Source organism: Phaethon lepturus, unplaced genomic scaffold (assembly GCF_000687285.1).
Source record: "Phaethon lepturus isolate BGI_N335 unplaced genomic scaffold, ASM68728v1 scaffold2487, whole genome shotgun sequence".
Lineage (NCBI taxonomy): Eukaryota > Metazoa > Chordata > Aves > Phaethontiformes > Phaethontidae > Phaethon > Phaethon lepturus.
In genome coordinates, this window is record NW_010553832.1 from 1 (window position 1) to 20,752 (window position 20,752).

Genomic DNA, 20,752 nt, shown 5'->3' on the forward strand with positions numbered 1-20,752 from the left:
AGGGAGGAAGTCGCTAGTCAAGGCTGGAAAGAAAGTTCCCCGCCTCTTTAGAGCAAATTAATATGTCTGGGAAGTCCCTTAAACTGCTTAAGGGGAGAAATAAAGCTTCTTGCCAGCTTGCTGGCTCCAGGCAGGCTGGGCATTCTTACCGCTCCCCCCGGCCCCTGACTGAAGGAGCACTGCAAAATGGCGTGCTGGCCAGCAGTATCGGCTGAGTGGGAGGGAGCCTGCCGATCTTGTTGAAGCAGTGTGGTAGTTACACTATGGAGGAAGGGAGAGATGTGTTGTGCAAGGTTTTGCTGCTGTTATAACTAGCTTGCAGCAGAGGGACTGAGAAACAATATCTTGTGTGATAGAAGACAGCACTCTCAAAACTGTAGAGATGCTTATCCTCAGTGAGAACAAAATGCCTGAAAAAAACCAACTAATTCCCTAAGAAAATGTTGCCTTTCATTTCTGTGGAGAGTTTCTGTAACATAGGTGTGTCCTGAGAATACTTTCCGATAGAAGAGAGAAGCTGTAATAGCAGGTATTTTTCTTCCCATAGGAGAAGGGCAGTTCATGTGCACATAATAAAAATAAGTAGAAAAGGACTTCACTTTTCCTTTCAGGAGTGACCTGAAGAGTTGTGTGGTCATTCTTTTAAGGTAAAAGCAGTGTGAGTTGCTAACTGAAAACACTGAAAACGCCATAGCCTTGAGGGGTGTCAGAGAACTGTAACAAGTTTGTCCAGTTTTTCCTTTTTTTTTTTTTTTTTTTTTTTGCTTTGGAGAAGTCTAAACTCTACAGTTTCACATAATAGATTTCCTTTAATATGCGTAGGAGAGTTTGAAACACTTAATGTTCCCAGCTTTAACATAACCCAGTTAAAAATTAAGTAGTGTCAGTATATTTAAAAAAATGCAATTAGCAACAGAAAACAATATTTCACTTAACCTAAAGCAGTTTCTATATACAGTAGGTGGTGTGTTACCCTCTAAGATTTTACATTTATGTATAGTTAGATAGGAGACTTTTTTTTTAAATTCCATAGTCCAGACCACTTGGAAGGCCATAGAAAATAAGCTTTACTTTGTAGTTCTGGGATCATTGACTGTCAGTGATTTATATAATGCTCCTGTAATAACAAAGTTAGTGCCTTAAATATAAAGTTGTTACTGAGAATGCTGGGGCTCTTTCTTGCCAAGTTCAGCAGAACTTCCCAGCCAGCTTTTCATAATGTTACACATTGTCTCCTGTAGTACAACATGATCATTATAAAGCAATGGTTTCCTAAAGTAGTATATATAATTCAGAAATTCTCTTTTGCCGTTTATTGCTTCACAATATTTATTACTCTTTAGGGTGGTTGTGTTGCACTCAAAGGGATGTACGCTTTTCTGACCAAACCTAGGACCACTATCCCCTTTATTTAAACTGTGGCAGAGGTTAAAGCATTTTACCTTCAGGTTTGAAGCAAGACATCCATATGTAGGAGTCTGTGGCTGGTTTTATGTTCAGCTCTCAGGCTAATGCTGCATTTAGTCTAAGTCAACCCACTGCAGCAGAAACAGTGAAGCCTGTTACACATTCATGCTGCAGAATTGAAGTCATATGCAGCATAGCTAGCCAGCAGCATAGACTGGCCAGCATCTAGTTGTGGAGTGGTTTACATGCACAAAAGTACCAACTTGCTAAATAAGATTTTAATATGGTTGCTTTTTATAAGACTTCTCTGTCTTGGGGGTGGGAGAAAGTTGTAAAATAGTTTTTCATAAACTTCTGTCAAAGGTATGGGGATATTCTATGCCAAACTAAAAAAAAAAAAAAGAAGCAACACTGAAAGAGAGCAGATACACTAATGCACTTGTAAGCCCACTTTAATCGTGCTATAGAAAGCTGATCTCTGAAAATTAGCACATTTTAAAACGTGGCTGGTCATATGTAGGTGACATTGTCAAGAGCGTCAGTTAAACTTCAGTTTGTTTCACTATGCTTGTTAAGGTACCAGTTGTATTCCAGTAGTTGTACCTGCTACTGGTCATTGATTAGTCAGTATTGAAGATGGTTTTTCATCTAAAAGATGTAAATCCACGTTGATTCACATTTAAGAGATATTTCCCATAACACTGAAAACCACATACATACTTCTACTTTCTTGCTTGCATCACTCAACTTACCAAATTATCCGAATACAAAATTTACAATTCCTTAAAGGAATTAAGAATTGAGAAATTTCTTCAAAATGCATAAAAATAATCTTTCAAAATGGATATCCCAAAAGATTAGACACTTAATTCAGACAACAAGACAACAACCTTTTTTTTTTTGTGAACTGTGTTATTTTTATAGTTCCTCATGATTATGCTTCATAAAGTGTTAGAACTTCCCTTTACCTAGCAGTGCTTCATTGCTAATCCCTACAGAGCAATATGCAACTCGAACGTAAGATAGGCATAAAAAGAATGCACTTCTGGAGGGGAGGGGAGCAACCAAATTATTTAGTATATTGAAAACTCTTTACAGTTGTTTGCATTTGAGCATTCAAGTTGTTAGTTAGTGTTTTAATTAAAACCACACCTCATTAAGTGTTTACTATGCTGCTGCCTAAATCCATTAGAAGTCATTGTTTTTATGTAAATGTATTCCACGTATTTGTAGTTATAATGTGCACAGATAATTTTTAGTAATTCTGTGACATTCTAACTATGTGGTTTGTATTCAAAATACGTTTTTGATTTTTGATTTTGTAGGGCCATGAGCCAAAGGAGCCAGAGCAGTTGAGAAAGCTGTTCATTGGAGGTCTGAGCTTTGAAACAACAGATGATAGCTTGAGAGAGCACTTTGAAAAATGGGGCACGCTCACGGACTGTGTGGTAAAGTGTCAAATATTAGTTTGTGCTTTTGAAAGGATATAGGTACTTAATCTAGTACAGAAATACAGAGTATTTCTCTGTTTTTGCAGGTTATGAGAGACCCACAAACGAAACGTTCCAGAGGCTTTGGCTTTGTGACTTATTCTTGTGTAGAGGAGGTGGACGCTGCCATGAGTGCTCGACCGCATAAAGTTGATGGACGCGTGGTTGAACCAAAGAGAGCAGTTTCAAGGGAGGTAAGTTAACAAGTTAACATAACATGTTTCAGTTAACATTATTTCCTAATCTTCACCTAATAATTTAAAATGCTGAATGTCATTCTTGGCATTGCAGGATTCTGTAAAGCCTGGGGCACATCTCACAGTAAAGAAAATATTTGTTGGTGGGATTAAAGAAGATACAGAAGAATATAATTTAAGGGAGTACTTTGAAAAATATGGCAAGATTGAAACCATAGAAGTCATGGAAGACAGGCAAAGCGGAAAAAAAAGAGGCTTCGCTTTTGTAACTTTTGATGATCATGATACAGTTGATAAAATTGTCGGTATGTAACTAGTGAGAAATGACTTATGGGATAAAACTAACGTTAGATTTGAGAACAGCAGTGTGTGGAATGTAAGATATTGGCATAATCAACTGCTTGACTATTGTAAGAAATGGGCTTGATTTAATGTTCCCTTTAAAAGAAGTGTGGTCATGCCTTACAGTAGCTTTCTGTGAGAGTTGTGTAGCATATTGCTTTCAATTATTTGATCTGTTTCCTATTTTACAATTTTCTCTAGTTCAGAAATACCATACTATAAATGGACATAACTGTGAAGTGAAAAAAGCACTCTCAAAACAAGAGATGCAAACTGCTAGCTCTCAAAGAGGTGAGTTTGGAGTTGTGCATGGTTATTTTATGTAACTAGTTTTCAATTAATGTAATTAAAGTAAAATATTTTGTAGGTCGTGGGGGTGGCTCAGGCAACTTCATGGGTCGTGGAAACTTTGGAGGCGGTGGAGGGAACTTTGGCCGAGGAGGAAACTTTGGCGGGAGAGGTAAAGACTGGAATGTTTATATAAAATGTGATTTGTCTTTTTTTATTTCCTGTGTCAGTTGGTTTAAACACTTAACAGGTGTGTTCAGGAAAACATTCTCATCTGTTTTATGTTCCAGGAGGCTATGGGGGTGGTGGTGGCGGTGGTGGGAGCAGAGGAAGCTTTGGGGGTGGTGACGGATACAATGGATTTGGTGATGGTAAGTGTCTTGTTCACTTTCTTTTTTTTTCCCCAACATTATAACCAGCTGTAAGTCTTGCCTTCGCCTTGCAAACCAAGTTTACTTTGGTGATAATGTTTTCTACATTGTAGAGCTGTGAAGAGTTAAAGGTTTTTTTGTTTTCCCCACAAAATGATGGGTGGAAAAAAAAAATCTTATTTTAAAAAACCTCATGTCATGAGGTCATGCAGCAGCTGTTTATGATTATTGAGAACTAAATGAAAATTCTGGTGTCAGATGAGATGACTAAAACGGCATAAAGTGGTGACCAACTAATATACCAGAAATCTTTTCAATCAACTGTAAGACTGCTGATGGCTCAGCAGTATCTTTTTCATGATGAAGTTTAGATGAGTATCCAAAATGCATCTGAAGAGAACTGTGGAAATTACCACAAAAAAGGGCTGTGGAAGTAGCATTTTTGTGGAGGGGAAAAAAATGAGGGAAGTACTGTGCAGTTACTTATGTCCTGATTCTATAAGCAGATATATGTAGTGATGTTGAGTTCTATTACCCAGTTTGCTACTCTTATCAAAATGTCAGAGACCAGATCAGCATCTGGAATACTAAGTCTTTCAGATATGCTTTATGTGATTAGCAAAAGAGAATGTCCAGTAGCTTTGACATACATGTAAATAAAGCTGCATGTCTAGATATAAACTGTAAACCAGAATTCTTTTGAGGACTTTACCTACTGAGTCATTTCAGTTCAGAGGAATAAAGAGGATGATACACAGTACTAACAAAGCCATTTGTGTAAAGAGGCAGCTATTACATGCAGTGTGTGGTGGTGCTGGTAGCAGCCTGTCTCTATATTTTCTGTGAGCCAGAATGAACTCCTAAGTATCGTGCTTCAAGGGTATGCATAAACTAACGGGTTTTTTGTTTGGATTAAATAGTTTAGATAAATTACACAACTGCAATTAATATAATACAGGGAAAACATTGAGAGACACTTTTATTGTGTGTTTCTGTTGTGGTTTTGTTTTGTTGTTTTGTTTTTTAATGGACCTTTTCTTATCAATATTTAGCTTTGGTGTGTTTAGTTTGACTCTTTTATTCAAAGGTGGCAACTATGGAGGTGGTCCTGGCTATGGCAGCAGAGGAGGTTACGGTGGTGGTGGAGGACCAGGATATGGAAACCCAGGTGGTGGATATGGAGGTGGAGGAGGAGGATATGATGGTTACAATGAAGGAGGAAATTTTGGTGGTGGTAAGATGCCAGCTTTAATTAGACATCCATTTTTTTAGGCAGGTCTGAGTTGTATGCCTGAAGTATGATACTGCATGAAATGAGTTGTACAATTAGGTCTTAATGTAGAATGCTGTGTTATGTAAGGAAAGTTCCTCTTCGTCTGGATCAGGTTTGATACACTAGAATATTGTTTTGCCTGGAACTTATTTTTCAAAAAGCAGCAGCTATAAATCTGTGCGTGGAGGCAAAGTAGGAGAATTTTGAAGCTTTTGACCATTTTAAGTATGTTGTTACCATCAGATACCAGTTCACGTCATGTAGATCATGTCCTCCTTTGTGAAGACTATAAATCTAAGTTTACATAAGCTTTTTAATTGTTTGCCCCAGGTTTGGGGACTCAAGCTGCAAAATCTGCTGCACACCTAATAAATACTTACTACCTTCTGATGTGTATATGCAGCATGCCCATTACAGTTCTATCACATTTTGGCACAAATAAATTTAATGTAGTTTATGTTATTATCATACATGCAAAGTGCTGGGCAGTGGAAGAATTATTTTGAAACTCACGTGCTTTTCTGAGTTTGGAGGCCTTAAATTTGGCCTGTTGTATTAACTACAAATTGCCTACTCAGATCTGTGTAAATTTTCTAATGTCGTGCGATGTTTTTCATCTTCAATGAAATAACAGTTTCTAATCTTCAAAACGCTAAATGTCTTCTGCCATTTGTGCATTGTGAGTAGAGGTAGCATGCAAAATGCCAGCAATTCTATTTTAAATAGTTTTAAATTATTACAATTTACGTTTACATTGGATGTCATAATTTGGCAAGCTTCACGGCTGAAGTGTTGAACAAAAGTGGCTTTATAAATCTGTATTTGTTTCAGGCAATTATGGTGGAAGTGGCAACTACAATGATTTTGGCAATTACAGTGGACAACAGCAGTCTAACTATGGTCCCATGAAAGGCGGTGGCAGCTTTGGTGGCAGAAGTTCAGGCAGTCCCTATGGTGGTAAATATGATTTTGTACAGCAAATATTTTTGGGGTCAACATTTCTTGTTATTCTTGTATTTCAATATACACCCTGTTTTTTGTAGGTGGTTATGGATCTGGAAGTGGAAGTGGGGGCTATGGTGGTAGAAGATTCTAAAAATGCTACCAGAAAAAGGGTAGGTGTAATGTATATTTATAATGATGATTAATGATGTACAACTGTTCACTGAGAGTAATAATTTTCTTATCCTGTATTCAACAGGCTACAGTTCTTAGCAGGAGAGAGAGCGAGGAGTTGTCAGGAAAGCTGCAGGTTACTTTGAGACAGTCGTCCCAAATGCATTAGAGGAACTGTAAAATCTGCCACAGAAGGAACGATGATCCATAGTCAGAAAAGTTACTGCAGCTTAAACAGGAAACCCTTCTTGTTCAGGACTGTCATAGCCACAGTTTGCAAAAAGTGCAGCTATTGATTAATGCAATGTAGTGTCGATTAGATGTACATTCCTGAGGTCTTTATCTGTTGTAGCTTTGTCTTTCTTTTTTCTTTTTATTTTCCCATTACATCAGGTATATTGCCCTGTAAATTGTGGTAGTGGTACCAGGAATAAACAAATTAAGGAATTTTTAACTTTTCAATATTTGTGTAGTTCAGTTTTTCCACATTTAGTACAGAGAACTCTATAACAGAAATAAAATGTAGTTTAGGGTGTTTCCTTGTTAGTTAATAGAGAGGATTAATGCATTTCTCAATTACTATTTTGTATTAATTTAAAGTTAACAATAGAAACACCTATTGATTTGCAGTCTTAAGGGGTCTAGTCTCAGTGTATATATGTAACTGTCATTGACATGAGTTACATAGGCATACAGAGGGAAAACATCTGTATGTTGCATTATAGTTTGTTTAGATGTATAACTAGGATTGAGTTACTCAAATTAGTGTTTGTGAATTATAGAACTAAGCTTTACCTTAATGAAAATTTCAAATTACTTTTTGGTTTGTGCATATTTTTTTAATTTGTAGTTCTGTATTAGTACTAGCGCTTCAAGAAAATAAGGCATGATAAATATTTTAACAAGACCAACTTCAGACACATTAAAGCTGTCTCCCGTCTCATTTGAGATGTATAAGGGATAACTTCAGTCGCTTAAGTCTTGGGTGAAGAGAAAAAGAAACTTGCTTTTTATCTTTATATTTATTGTAATTCCCGAGAAGTTAAGGTGGGGGGAATCAAGTGCCTGTTTCCTTGGGATATACAATGATTCTGTTTCAATAAAACTATACTTTGGGGAGGGTGGCTTGGAATTTTCATCCCCTTCCTTTGTCCCCATTTCCCTCTCCCTCACGCCAGACTGCGCTGTTTCAATGACATGAGGCGTCATAGTGAGAGTACTAGGTATGTTCCTCAATAACTTAATGGCTATATACTTTCTTGCATGCACCCTAGGCAATTTTCTGGACACATTCTTCTGACTGGGAGCCAAGGGTAGCGCAGGTGTAATCAATCACTGGCAGTCCCAGGTAATGCGTTCCAAAAGCCCATTCATGATGGGCTCTGAGTAGCATAGTTCTCGAGCTTCTTCCCTTGCGAATGTCTGCGCTCAGCTAAGAGCTGGAAGATAAACCGAAACACGATCTAGTTGTATTTTACTGACTAGAAACGCTTTCCACAATGTAGAATGGTACAGTCTTGAGTTGCCACAGGTAGAATGATAGTGTGTTACAATTTGCTTTGATGCACTGGAGTAGCAAATCTTATCAGCACGTATGGCTAGAAATTGTACTTCATTCTCACTTCTGACCGCCAAATGAAGGCACTGCAGTCTGTCCTTTCCTCATCTGATGTGACTTCTCTCGACTGTTGCCAGGACAGTGCTTTCTGTCAATTCAGACTCAGAGGAGTAGGGACCCAGTCAATAGAAGAAATATTCAGACACTTGGCAATATGGTATTGGAATTATTCACACCTGTTTCACTTCTGGGTCAATGTGCAGTATAAGGTAAATGCGATTCCAGTGTAGGAATGAATTTGCAAAGATGTATGAAATGGCTCAAGGCATAATCAGTCATATTAATAATGAATTATAATTTTAAGAAGTAGTAGAAAAATGAGTGTGTTGTTTGAAAAAAAAATTAAATGATGTTATTTAAACACTGTTATTGGAGTGTATCTAGACTGCAGTACACTAAAACAAGGAACCGGTGTCAAGATGGTAGCCTCCAAACTGGATTTCAAAGTCTGCTTATTCTTTTCTGTGGGGTTTTAAAGTCTCTCTAAAGTTAAAGCAAGAACTGGTGATTTAGTGAACGCTTCTGTTGTTGTACATATTAATTTGGGCTTGGGGTGGGGGGGAGGCTGTATTTCAATAAAGGCATTTTTTAAACAACCCATTTGGAGTTTGAAAACATTGGAAACTAAACCACAACTCACTAGGGAGTGAGCCACCTAACTACTGACTTGCTATGTACGTTACTACGCTTAGAAGATGTGTAGACTTGTACCTGGGGCCTGCATCTGATTGCAGGGACAACTGGAGGATGGGGTTGATGTCCCTTCTGACAATTGATCTGGTATTTCTAAATTTTTTTAGAATGTATTGACAGTGTTCTTTTTAACAGGGCCTCTTGTAGCTGTACTGTGACAACAATGTTAACTTTGAAAAATAGTGTCATAATAAACTTTATGAACAAGATCTGTATGCAACCTTTTAAGAGATGGATGTAAGTGACCGCTTTGTAGGTGGGTGGGGTAGCTTAGCTGTTGTTTGTGACGTGGAAAAGTGTAAGCCGTGAGGACAGTGATTAACCAGCTTTAAAGAACCTAGGATGTACTTCTTTGATCCATACTTTGCTAAGGAGACTCATAAGACAGGACTTCAGCAGCCTATTGAGTATGGAGAAGTCAGCATAATTAAAGAATGACAAGGCAGCAGGAGCAACAGCTTCAACTTCCAGAAAAGTGAAGGCATAAGATACTGTGCTGATAGTGAGCAGCTTCCCAAAGGCTAGTTAAATCTGCTTATCACAGCTGAAATATCGAAGAAAGTCTAGCAAGAGTTCTTCACCTTTTGGAACCTCCTTGAGTGATAGCTACTTGAGTTGACTCAAAATCAATAGGTCTAGCATTTAGACCTGAAAGGAAGGGCAATGAGCATAGGTAAGGTTTGCCTTTAAAATTTTTCATGAATTATAAAGAGTAGTGGGAGGTTTTTAAACAAGGTAAGAGTAATTTCTTTAATTTTCAGGTTGAATGAGAAGCTGCTGCTTGACAAAATGGGGAATGTCTTGCACATCCTCTTCAATTGAAGGTTTCTGACTGGGTAAGATTTGTAGAGTATAGTAAAACACTTGTTTAACCCTTATTTCCTTCTAGGCTTTCCTTTGCCAGCCTTTTAATACCAAGGAAAGCCTTAAGGAGCAAGTATTCCAGCATATGTCATCCAGAATTTCCTGTTCTGGATGAGCGTTGTTTGCTGGCATAATTGCTATTCAAGCATCTTCTGTTCCTGGCAGGTACAAAATGGTTGTGTGTCCGAGATCAACACGAGAGAAACGATGAATGTTTTGAAATAACGTGCTCTAGTTACTGTGGGGAGTGTGCTGGGGGGGTGTGAGAAATTGTTCGTTGCCTTGTAATAAAGAGACACCTTACAGAAACCCAGGAAGGTGAAGAGGCTGAAGCGGTTCATCACAATTCTCAGTAGTGTGTGATACGCTGCTGCTGCAGAAATTCTGTAAAGGCACTTGCATTGGTTAGAGCAGGGATTTTCCTCCTAATAAATGAATCTTGGCTTACCGGGTGGGTTTGTATTTATCTGCACAAATCAGACTTCCCAGCTATTTTGGTGCTTTCAGGCAGGGTAGTTTAGTGGAGGCTAACTCTTCCGTGATTCATACCCAGCTGAAAGCACAACTGCATTTATACAGATGAATGGCGATAAAAACTTTGCATGGAATCTGCTTTTATGCACATCAGTTCTTAACTCTTGGAACATGTGTCTCCTTTTCTGCATCTTTGATTGTTACAGGTCTGGGATATTTTTAACTCCTTCTGTATAGTAGTATGGTACCTATTTAAATGTGCCAATACATTTTTGAGTCTGTGCATGAAGTCAGTTTCTGTTTTTAGCGTTGGTTGTGCTTCAGTTACTCAGAAAATAAAGTCAAATGGAACTTCTGCATTTCAGTTTAACCTGGGGCTTAGGCATGTTCACAGACTGATTCAAGTGTTTAAACTTGTTACCTGCTGTCTGTAAACATCCAGAAAGCAAACTCTTGACACTGTAACGTACAATTAAAAGTTAACTTGGAAGTAATTTACTGTGTTAATGTTGAGATTTTCATACAATCAGGAGCTACTTAATGGAAATCTCACAATGACCGTATCCATTTTTAAGAAACATTGACAAATGTTTTTTTCCTTAGCCAAGATTGAGCGAAAATTTGAAATCACTGCAGTAAGGTCACAGTCTCTCCAGCTGTTGCTGAGGTGACAAGCTTGCTTTCTTACACCTTTAGTGTAAGAAGGAGGTGGAAAACCTTCGTTCTTCCTCTGCTCTGCAGAGGTTGCCTTCTGAGCTCACCTAGGCATCTGTATGTAGCAAGAGGTAATGGGGAAAAGCATTAGTGTGTCTCACAATTACTCAGTTGAGGGCAAGTGCTTTTGTTCTTGGGGGAGGGAGAACGTCACAATTTTTTAACAGTAAAATTTTGAAAATGTTTTAACAAAAGCTCTTTCTAGTTTGCATCCCATTACTAGGCCTCTGTATAGAGCAAAGCTCTACCTTTCTTTAACATGAGAGGATTCTATATTGCTGCAGACTCATTCTGTGCTCTGGAGGGGTCTTTTTGCGTCACAGATAGAACTAGATATTCACTGCTAGAATTAGTTTCACACTTGGGTTTACAACACTCTTGTCAGACTAATTTGCTTCATTTCAGTTATTGATACCCCCATTTGTTCAGAAGTAAACTTTGTCAAAAATAAACACACCCTTAAGGAGTCCTTGGTCAAGCGTTACCTTTGTACAAGAGTAAAGAATATTGTTTCATGGCTAGGTTTTTCTATAGTGGCTGCTATTGAAAACAGTAGCTGTAAATACAGGTGGAGCTGTAAAGTTAACAAAGCATTGGTGCCTGAGCTGCAGTTCTCCGGAAGCTTATTTGGTACCAAAACCAAGTGGTACTTTCATGTAGTAAATAGGTATTTCCCCAAAAGGGGCCCAGGTTGATGCAGATGTGCTAAGTGTTTTGTTATTATAGAACACTGAAATTAAACACAGTGTCTTAACTTTGAAATCCTTTAAATATTTAAGGTGGGAAGGGGAATGCTCCTAGTCTTTCAAGCATTGATTGTGTCATGTACTGACTTGCTGTCTTTGGTTCATTAACATGTTTTCATATACTGTCTACACTGCAGTGGACTATTCACTTACATATCAGTCTGTGGTCTCTGACAAGTGTTTGTATCTTAAATTGTGTGGAGCATGAAAGATCTTGAGTATCACTGAAATTCAGATATCTGATGGATGATTCTTTTTCTGCTGTGGGTGCTACAGGTTGACAACTCTATCTAAGATTAGCTTTTTCCTGAACTAAAGTAATCCAAGTATCTCCGTAGAAGAAAAATGGCCTTCATGTAGAAGATAATATCGCAAGATTGGAAACAGAATAATATGTTATAATTACTGGCAAAGACTTCAAGAGCAATGGTGCTAGTGTGCTGCAATCGTAGAACTTGTGGTTAAACAAGTTTTAAAATAGCATGGAAATTAAAAATTCCAGTATAGTCCATAATGGATTGAAATTTGTTAAAATACGTCAATTTTGTATCAGAATAAAGTGTATATTGTCAAATGACTTACAATCTAAAATGCGTTGCCATCACCTTCTTTCAGTGCTGCGAGGAATGCAAAGTTGTCTTAAATTATTGCGACACATTATGCATTACAGGATCATCTTTCCAACTTGGGACTGCAAGTCAGAAAACCTTGGTTCAGCCCAGCTCCTCGGCTTTATTTTTAACAATTTCAAAACTGAATGTTTTGGTCAAGAAAGAAATGGTCTTCATGTGGAGACTTGTCAATGTGTGAGGTCAGCATGGTGATGCATTAGACTTGGCAATGTCACTAGTCGCTCTCGGGTTTGAGAACATACTCTGTACCTCAGTAATAATAATAAATGAAGGATATAGTTTGCAATCTGACGTTTTCACATATACCAAAATAATCTAATGTGGCGTATTTTTTTCCTTAACGATGTTGGGTGTTTTGATGAGAGTACTGTGTTCATGACATGAAAAATACTGGTTTAAACTGGATGCAAGCTGTCGTGGTCCCTGTGTAAGTAGCCCTGTACTAGGTTTTAGATGTGTGAGTAGTACAAATACAACAGCCCCTGCAAAGGCTGCAAGGATGCTGTTTGCCTTCGGCTTTCGCATTAGTGCTAAAATAAGGAACAAATTGAAGAGGAGGGCAGGGGTTTACTGAGGTCTCTGTCTTACAGCCAATTTGTAATTAAGGTATTTCTATTACAGCCAGAGAGAACATGTTCTCTGTAAGTCAGAGACATTTGATAGCCTAGTTAATGGTGTGGGAGGGGAGCCCAGGAGCTCTTCCTCTTTAGGTTCTCTGCGCTTTGCCATCAGACCTACCGCTGTGTATCAGTGTTGAAAGACTGGAGCCATAGCTCTTCCTTAATGCCTATGCTCTAAAATTGCCATCCTTAAATATGGATTAGATCCTCTTGTTTTAAATGGCAGCAAAGTCTCATGTTTCCCTAGTGTTTTGCCGACATTTGGCAATTGTTAGGGGTGTTTTCCTCCCTAGGCAGTGCTGGTGGCAAACCCAATAGAGGCACATTTGAACAACAGCAGCAAGAAAAGTATCCCTCATTACTGCAATAGCTTTGATTTAGCTTGGCTGCCCTACCTAGAGCGAATAATCCTACTTCATCCACCAAATCTTGCCTCTAAGTTTTCAACTGTTGGTATTGACCATTTCCTCCAAAAAGGAGTCCTCTTGCATTCAGAGTATGTCAAGGACTGTGCAGTGGGATGGACTGACACACTGCTAACAAGGAAGAAGGTCAGTATAAGCAAGGTAAGCAGCCTCAAAGTGCAAGTTGGGTCACCTGGATTTACATTTCCCAATAAATGTCTTCTGCAAGAACACAAATGTTAACTACTCGATGTAACGGGCAGGGTTCCTAGCACTTCCATGAATGTTGGAAATGTGAGGCTACAGGTTTTTTTCATGACTTCACTGTATCTATCTGCTGCCTCAGATGCAACCATTTTGTGGGGCGGGACCTCCCTTGAAAGTTTGCAGCAAGTAATGCAGTATGAGAAGTTGTGTGAAACCATTACTTTTCTCTTAAGGTAGGCAGGGCTAGAGCAGCTCACAGCCCTGGGGTTTGGGTACCAAAGACTTTCTTCTGGTACTGGCACTTGGCCGTTACACCTGCCTTTGAAAGAGGATGTAGTCAATAGGATGATGGTTCCTGGTGTTACACTGCCCTGGAGCAAAACTACTTTCTCAGTGAAGGAAGCTGCTGTTACTGCTCTGCTCTTTGGTTAGCTAAGGCTGCGCTGCAGATGAAGTGCAACAGAGGGAGAGTGGGTGTATGCGTGCGTGCACTGGGTACTAGAGGCCTCTGCTATTCAGAATCAGTAAATGAGTTAACAGGAAGATGAATGACAAGGTGACAAAGATTGGAAATACAAAATTATTTGGGGTAGTAAAAGCTGATTGTGAAGTGTTACACTGATACTGCTGTCGCCAACTGGACAACACAACGGCATCTGAAATTCTGTGCATATAGGTAAAACCAAAACTGGTTCCTATGTAATTGTAGGTGCCAAACTCGTTAATGCCATTCAGGCGAGAGGGCTTGGAGTCACTAGGGTTGTATGAAAGCAGCAAACAGCATGGAACAGCCAAAACCAGGAGAACTTCCATAGCATCCTATGACAGACTAATATTCATCAGGACAATGGCTTTCTGTATCAGCCCCCTACCCTTCCTTTTTGGGTTTAGTTTTTCTTTGAGGACACTCAGAAGGTTCATAAAAAGTGATAAAGTACAGAATTGGGATTATGATAATATAAATTGTTCTTTTGGCTTTCATGGCCAGCCATGAGATGAGATTATCTTCATGGGTCCTACTCTACCCTTTTTCAGTATCTCCGGTTCCTTCTTTAAAAAAGATGTACAATAAGGTCTTGCAAGACAACTTGATGTTTATTATACTAAATGAAGTTGTGCATAATATTGTATAGACAAAATATTCCTAAAATGATACAGAGCACAGGTAGCAGAAAAAAATTTCAGATTAAATATGCCTTTCAGTAGTTTCATAGGGAAGATGAAGGAAGATGATATGGTTTTTAATGTTCAGATTGATATGTGTATTTCATATTACAAATTATGCATTTTCTGTATTCAGAAGATCAAGTACAGAGGCCATTTGAAGAGTAAACAAAACAATGCTGTTTGTTTGCCCAATTTTTATTCTCTTATAAATCATAATTTAAACACCACAACGCTTTTCAGTTAGTTGAGCCCAGGTTCCAAATAGTGCCATTGGTTGGCAGTTAATATGCCTTCTCCCATAAACTCCAAAGTAATCGCAGTGACAAACGATGCCCAGTGATTGGAGTCAGAGACACACAGAAACAGTGTGTTTCTAGAACAATTACTCAAAAGTGTACAGAATTTTTAGTTGGAAAAATGCATAATGCTGACGACATCTTAATTAACAGATTTTTAAATGCCTTTGGCAGAAAGATCTCATCATGAATTTAAGTAGTGTTCAAAGAGCAAAACAAAAATTCTGCCAACTTAGCATAGACTTGAAACTTAACTTTATGTTACACAATCCTTCCAAATGGCAGTTAAAATTATGTTGAATGAAGCATCAGTAATGCTGACAATGCCGTGTGATACAACTCTGGTTATTAAGCATATTTGGTACATGAGGACTTAGCCTTGAAAAACTAGTGAGGATCTCCCTTCTTTAGGGAAATAAATGTGTGTGAAGTAGAGTTAAAAAATAAAGTTTAATGAACTGGTAAATCAAAATCAAAACACAAAGTATCAACTTTCATACTAAATTAAAATCATATATTAAATATAAAGCAAGTATAAATGTGTAAGAACAATGGGAAACAAATACTATTGCATATTTATAAAAAAGTATCAGAAGCCAGACTGTTTGTCTTGCAAGAAATTATATTCAGAAGGCTAAAATAATTTTTAATATATCTCTCAAATAAATCTATGAATATAACAAGAGATAGGAACAGTATATAAATATGGTATCTTTAAATATTTACAGGTATATGGAAACTAGTCAAAGTGGTGCTATAAGAAGGAAATGTCTGTTATAAAAGTGAGATTACAAATTTTGCATATGTCCATCTGCATTACACCATTAGTTTTAAACTTGCCTCTTCCATAAACTAATTATTAACTTTAAAATCATCATTGCATAGAATTACCTGAAAAATATTACTTAATTCCACATTCCATCTGAAAAATATTACTTAATTCCACATTCCATCTCACAGTAAAAACTATCAGGGTAATGATACAAAAATAACAACTTGAAGAGCAGTAGCCAGCTGTGCTGCCCTTCAAAGTTTAGTCTCTGACTTCTTGCTTTTAGGAACAAGCCAGACATTGCCATCTCTAGTTTGCTGCAGTGAGTATTCACTAGGAGAGTAAGACTTCCCATCTTCATCACGTAGCATGCTGAAGACCTCAAGGTATAAGGTGGTTAGTTGCTTTTTAATTTGACGAAGGCTTTTGTCATGCTCTCCTTTTTCCTTGAGCAATTTCTCTTTCTCATCCTTTAGGTTACTCAAGTCTTGCTCCAGTTCCACTATATTTTCCAGTTTTCTCTTACGACAATTTTGAGCAGCCACTTTGTTCTTGCCTCTCCTGCGTATATCTCTAATAAGTGCAAGCTGGGCTTCACTGAACTGCTCCTTAGACATCATTTCATTGAAGTCATCAACAGGGAGATTGATGATTTTTTCAACAGGAAAAGGGATCTGCAGAGCTTTTGCTCTTTGCTCATCTCTCGTGAGATGAGCTTCAAGGCGGCTTGAAGGTTTATCTTTTGTGAACGGAGCTTTGGGGTGGCCTGGACTGGCGGGGGGTTCTTTCTTTGGTGTGTCTGTACGCTGCAAACTAGGTGTTTGAGTGCTTGGCCCCGCGGAAGAAAACGCTTGATCCTGGAACTGCAATGAGTACCCGCTAGCATTGCTCTGCGGCATGCTTCCAGGGGCACTATCCATGTCTTCCATTTCAGAATCGCTACATCCAAAAGTCTTATCTCCATAGGCAGATGATTCAACAGAGTGTTCGGGCGATGCTACGCTAGAACTTGCATTTAATGAAATACCAGAGTCAGAATCATTACATTCTGGTGCGGTTCCTGAGTGGTTGCCATTAAAAGCTTTACACAGTGAGAAATCAGAAAGATCAATAGGTTCACTTAGAATTTCCGCAAGTGATTGACTGATAGTGTTTGTCGTTGCTGTGTCACCGTTCGCCTTTGTATCAATAAAGGTGGTGTAGAAATCCTCACAGAAATCAGAATTTGAAGGGGACGAGTCATCTGCAGAGTTCACACTCAGCTGGCTGGTGTCTTCTGGTGGCAACACATTGGAAAAGGGGCCCTCAATACTATCCAGGAAATCTGGACCGCAGTTAACATCTTTTCTCATGGTGGGTAATGAGCTGTAGTAATTATAGCTGCTGTGCATCTCTGCTGGCTTGGTTTCAGGGCTTGTGATTGTGCTTACCTCAGTCAGGTTATCATTTTCAATGTTAAGACACTACATGGGAAATGCAAGAGAGAAGTTGAGCAATTTAGCTTAGGACAGCAGAGCCTCTCAACCTCAGAGCAAGATGCTGAAGAGACAGATTCCAACGCTATATGGAAGCTGCACGGGGCCCTCCTGTTCTGCTAAACTGCTAGTGGGGATCCCGGAGCTGCCAGGTCTGAACTTCTCACAAGCACCACTGCTAGGAATGGCATGAGTGCAGCAATTGCAAAATCGTTGACTGAGACTTAATGAGCATTACTAGCAAACAATTACTTTTAACACTCTTTAGTTTCATGTTATGTGATACATTTGCTCAAAAAACGAGATTCTTTTAGGATTTACTGAATGAAGCAGCTGTTCAGTGCAGAGAAATGTAATTCTCAGTGAAGTAAAAGGAGTACCAACATGAAGCCTTGCAAACATTAACTCACTCCACATACTTTTAGTTAAGCTGGCTAACATCAGTGTGAGCGTTGAAGACTATTACACTGATGGGCTTTCATTGGCTACAAGACACATTGGTCTTTCCAACAGCGTGGCAGTTTCTTAACTGAAGCTGAAATAAGTGCGCCTGCTGTCCCCAAAGAATTAGGCAATTACCAAAATGATTCTGTTTCTCTTAAGAAGGGACCACACACTGATTATTCAGCCAGAGATCGTTCAAGGCTTAAGCTAAGGTTTTGAATTTGAGAGCTCTTTTTTTTTTTCTGTTCTTCAAACATAATTCGTAAAAGACGATACCCTCAATTTAATTATCTCACTTCTTTCAGAAGATTATTCAACTACTATTCAGAATTACTGCAATAAATAATTTTGCTTTGATTTCTTAATGTATTTTCAGCATCACTGCTGCCTCTTCACAGCCAATTGCCCTTGTTACTTATGTGGAGCTTTTAAGCCTGCCACAGCAGTAGGGATTAGGAAACTAGGAAAATTTTGAAAAACATAAAAATATGAAGGGAAAAAGTAGGATTGCAGGAAAAAAAGCATTTCCTGCAAACACTTACTTTTTAAAAAATTTTAAATATTCAGATTTACAGACATTCTACCGAGCAGTCACCTCTTGTGTTAATAGCAGAAAGTAGAGCAGCATCATGCTGAAGCATGATCATGTTGTACAATAATATTTTTGAAAATATATTTACTCACTTTTATAGTGAAATCTAAGGAAAATATAGAGACATAAGGATAAGCAGAAAAAAAACCCCTAGATATCCTCTGTAATGCACAATTTAGTACTATAGCAAAGTTATTTTTTTGTTCCTTTGAAATATTTGGTTCATGTACATTACATAATTAGCTCTTACTGAACATGTATAAACAGTAGTTATGTAACTATCCCTGACTCTTCTGTGTATCTAAACATATGTTCTATTACCATCTTTACAAAACCTTTTCCTTAGATAAAATTTGAGTGTAAAAGTAACCGTGATTTACACAATCTACTCACAGCAAAAAAGAGCCACACACGTTTACAATACCGCTTGTAGAAACAACTCGTGTTGTACATCCATAATTCAGAAGTGTCCATTTTTAAGCAGCTGAAATTTCAACCATGATCATGCTGCAAGAAGTTGCGTACAGAGGCAAACAATGATTTTTTTTAAACATGGGGAAGTTCTGATGGGAAGATAGATTGTGTTTTATTAAGGCTGTCTGATAAACAACTGATTTTCTTCCTCCTACATGTTTTTCAATATATTATTTTGAAAAAAATAAAAGCTCATATTAAGTTATAGACATCCTACAGGTGTAGGATCCACCATGATAGTTATAAACACCATCTGTTAAGATGCTATTGTACGGCATTCTCCAAAATACCATACTCTTCCAAAATATCATGCTATTTTTTTCAGGTGCTTATCATACTCAACCCTTACCTGCAATTCTGGAAGGGACAATAACTCTTCCCAAACTTGCTCTATGTTCTGCATATTCTCTGCATCAGTAAGTGGAACTAGAACAGGTGATTCAGGTGGCTGAGTTTGATCAGTGGAAATGAAGACTGGGTTGCTATCGATCTGAGCAGGAACCAGTGACTGAAATGCAGCTGAAGAAGCCTGGAGTGTTAAAAAAACAAAAATTAAAAAAACCCAAAACAAACCAAAAACAAGCACACTCAAAAAAAGAAATCTGAATTTTCCATAGCAAAAATCTAGGTTTTGGTGTTCTACCATTTCTGCAGAACAAACAGGCAGGTATTTCTTAACAAAATCATTTTTTGTAAATAATGGGATAATACAAAAATATTCCCATTAAAGGAGTTTTCATGTTAAGGAAAGAAATAGGAAAAAGACCCTAGAAAGCAGCTGATGAAGGGCTTATCTTCACACATTAAATAGTCTGGGTCAGCACATGGAAATAAAGTGGCTCAAATGCACTAACTCCAGAGAGCTGCACTAAGCTCACTGTAACAAACTGACGAAGTCCACTACCGTTATTTGCAGTACCTGGAATGGCTGCCATCAGCTGCCATCATACACCGAATCCTGGCTGCAGGATTCAGCAAGCAGAAGGAATACAAGAGTTCCACCCCACTCCCTCCGGATGCAGCCCTAGTTTAAGCCTACTACACTGCTTTAGTGCAGCTGGAGTCAGCTTGGGAACAACACTCAAATCATATCACAAACCAGTATTACAGCAAAGACAAATCTTAGTAAGAGAAGACATGAGACTGATCCCCCTAGAAGACCACCCGTGAAACCACTGTATTGAGCATTTTTACCTCATTGTTGTCTATAAATGGGAATGCTTCTGCCAAGAGCTGCATGCAGTCATCAAAGGACAAGGCCTCTGCTTCTGGTTTTGAAGTCTGTGTGGTCTAAATAGGAAAGTTATGAAAAAATATTACTGCATCTTTGAATAACTGAAGAATCTTCCATTACAGCAACGAATGCAAATTTATTTTAGGTAACCACTAACATTATGTCTTCCTGTGAATGGAAAAAGGTTTCAACACACTCACAAACACATATTAGAATTTACCTGTGAAAAACCAATTGGTGGCTCAGTATTTTCTGACTGAATGTGCTGAGCTGGCTGAACTGGAACAAATTCACCTGTCTCTTCGTCTAACTCCAGCTGAGCCAGCAAGGCTTTCTCCTGCTCTTTTTGGAGCTGCTCTTGTTTTTCCTTTTCAAGTTTCTTCTGTTTCTCGAGTTCATACTCCTTCTGCCGTTGACTAAAATCAAAAACTTCACGCCTTGCCCCAAGGTCTATATCTTGCCTCCAAAGGATGTCAATCAAGTTCATGTCCTGTAATAGAAATGCTTTTTTTAAGCATGCGTACTCCCCAGCAAAACTTGTTTAGAACAATAGCAAAGCTTTTAAGTTCTGTATCAAACAGGTAGACTCATGTAACTGAGGCTTATTCTAATAATAAATAGATATATATTAAAATATATTTAATATAAATAAAATAATAAATAAATAAAATATAGCTCTATATAACCTTTCTGAAGTGTGTGAACTGATGGTTTCGTTGCTGTGACCTGCACACAGGTTCACAGAAACTAAGCAATTTGTTCCAATTGGTAAGGTAATAGATGAACAAGCCAGATGATAAATATACTCTTCTTTCCTAAGTTAGCACATAGAAAACATGAAG

At 38.2% G+C, this 20,752-nt stretch overlaps 2 protein-coding genes across 2 annotated transcripts; one reads left to right on the plus strand and one right to left on the minus strand.

Annotated features, from left to right (window-relative positions):
• Positions 1 to 2,732: 2,732 nt before the first annotated feature.
• Positions 2,733 to 7,407, plus strand: HNRNPA3 (heterogeneous nuclear ribonucleoprotein A3; the record flags this gene model as incomplete). The annotated part of the gene is made up of 10 exons (XM_010291633.1): positions 2,733 to 2,855; positions 2,945 to 3,091; positions 3,189 to 3,399; positions 3,638 to 3,727; positions 3,804 to 3,896; positions 4,015 to 4,095; positions 5,183 to 5,329; positions 6,200 to 6,325; positions 6,412 to 6,483; positions 6,570 to 7,407. Coding segments are annotated over 9 exons (1,071 nt in total), but the record flags the coding sequence as incomplete, so codon positions are not given.
• A 7,939-nt stretch (positions 7,408 to 15,346) lies between these two features.
• On the minus strand, positions 15,347 to 20,397 carry NFE2L2 (nuclear factor, erythroid 2-like 2). The gene is made up of 4 exons (XM_010291632.1): positions 20,131 to 20,397; positions 19,871 to 19,966; positions 19,026 to 19,205; positions 15,347 to 17,154 (listed from the first exon to the last, which is right to left on the minus strand). Exons 1-4 carry the CDS (start codon positions 20,395 to 20,397, stop codon positions 15,946 to 15,948), a joined length of 1,752 nt encoding a protein of 583 aa, XP_010289934.1. The 3' UTR covers positions 15,347 to 15,945.
• Between the last annotated feature and the right edge of the window lie 355 nt (positions 20,398 to 20,752).

Coding starts and splice junctions, on each gene's coding strand:
- NFE2L2 (XM_010291632.1), bottom strand. CDS start 20,397: ATGAACTTGATTGACATCCTTTGGAGGCAAGATATAGACCTTGGGGCA. Junction 19,206..19,870: donor CATTTATAGACAACAATGAG/GTAAAAATGCTC, acceptor TTAACACTCCAG/GCTTCTTCAGCTGCATTTCA. Junction 17,155..19,025: donor TGTCCCTTCCAGAATTGCAG/GTAAGGGTTGAG, acceptor TTTCCCATGTAG/TGTCTTAACATTGAAAATGA.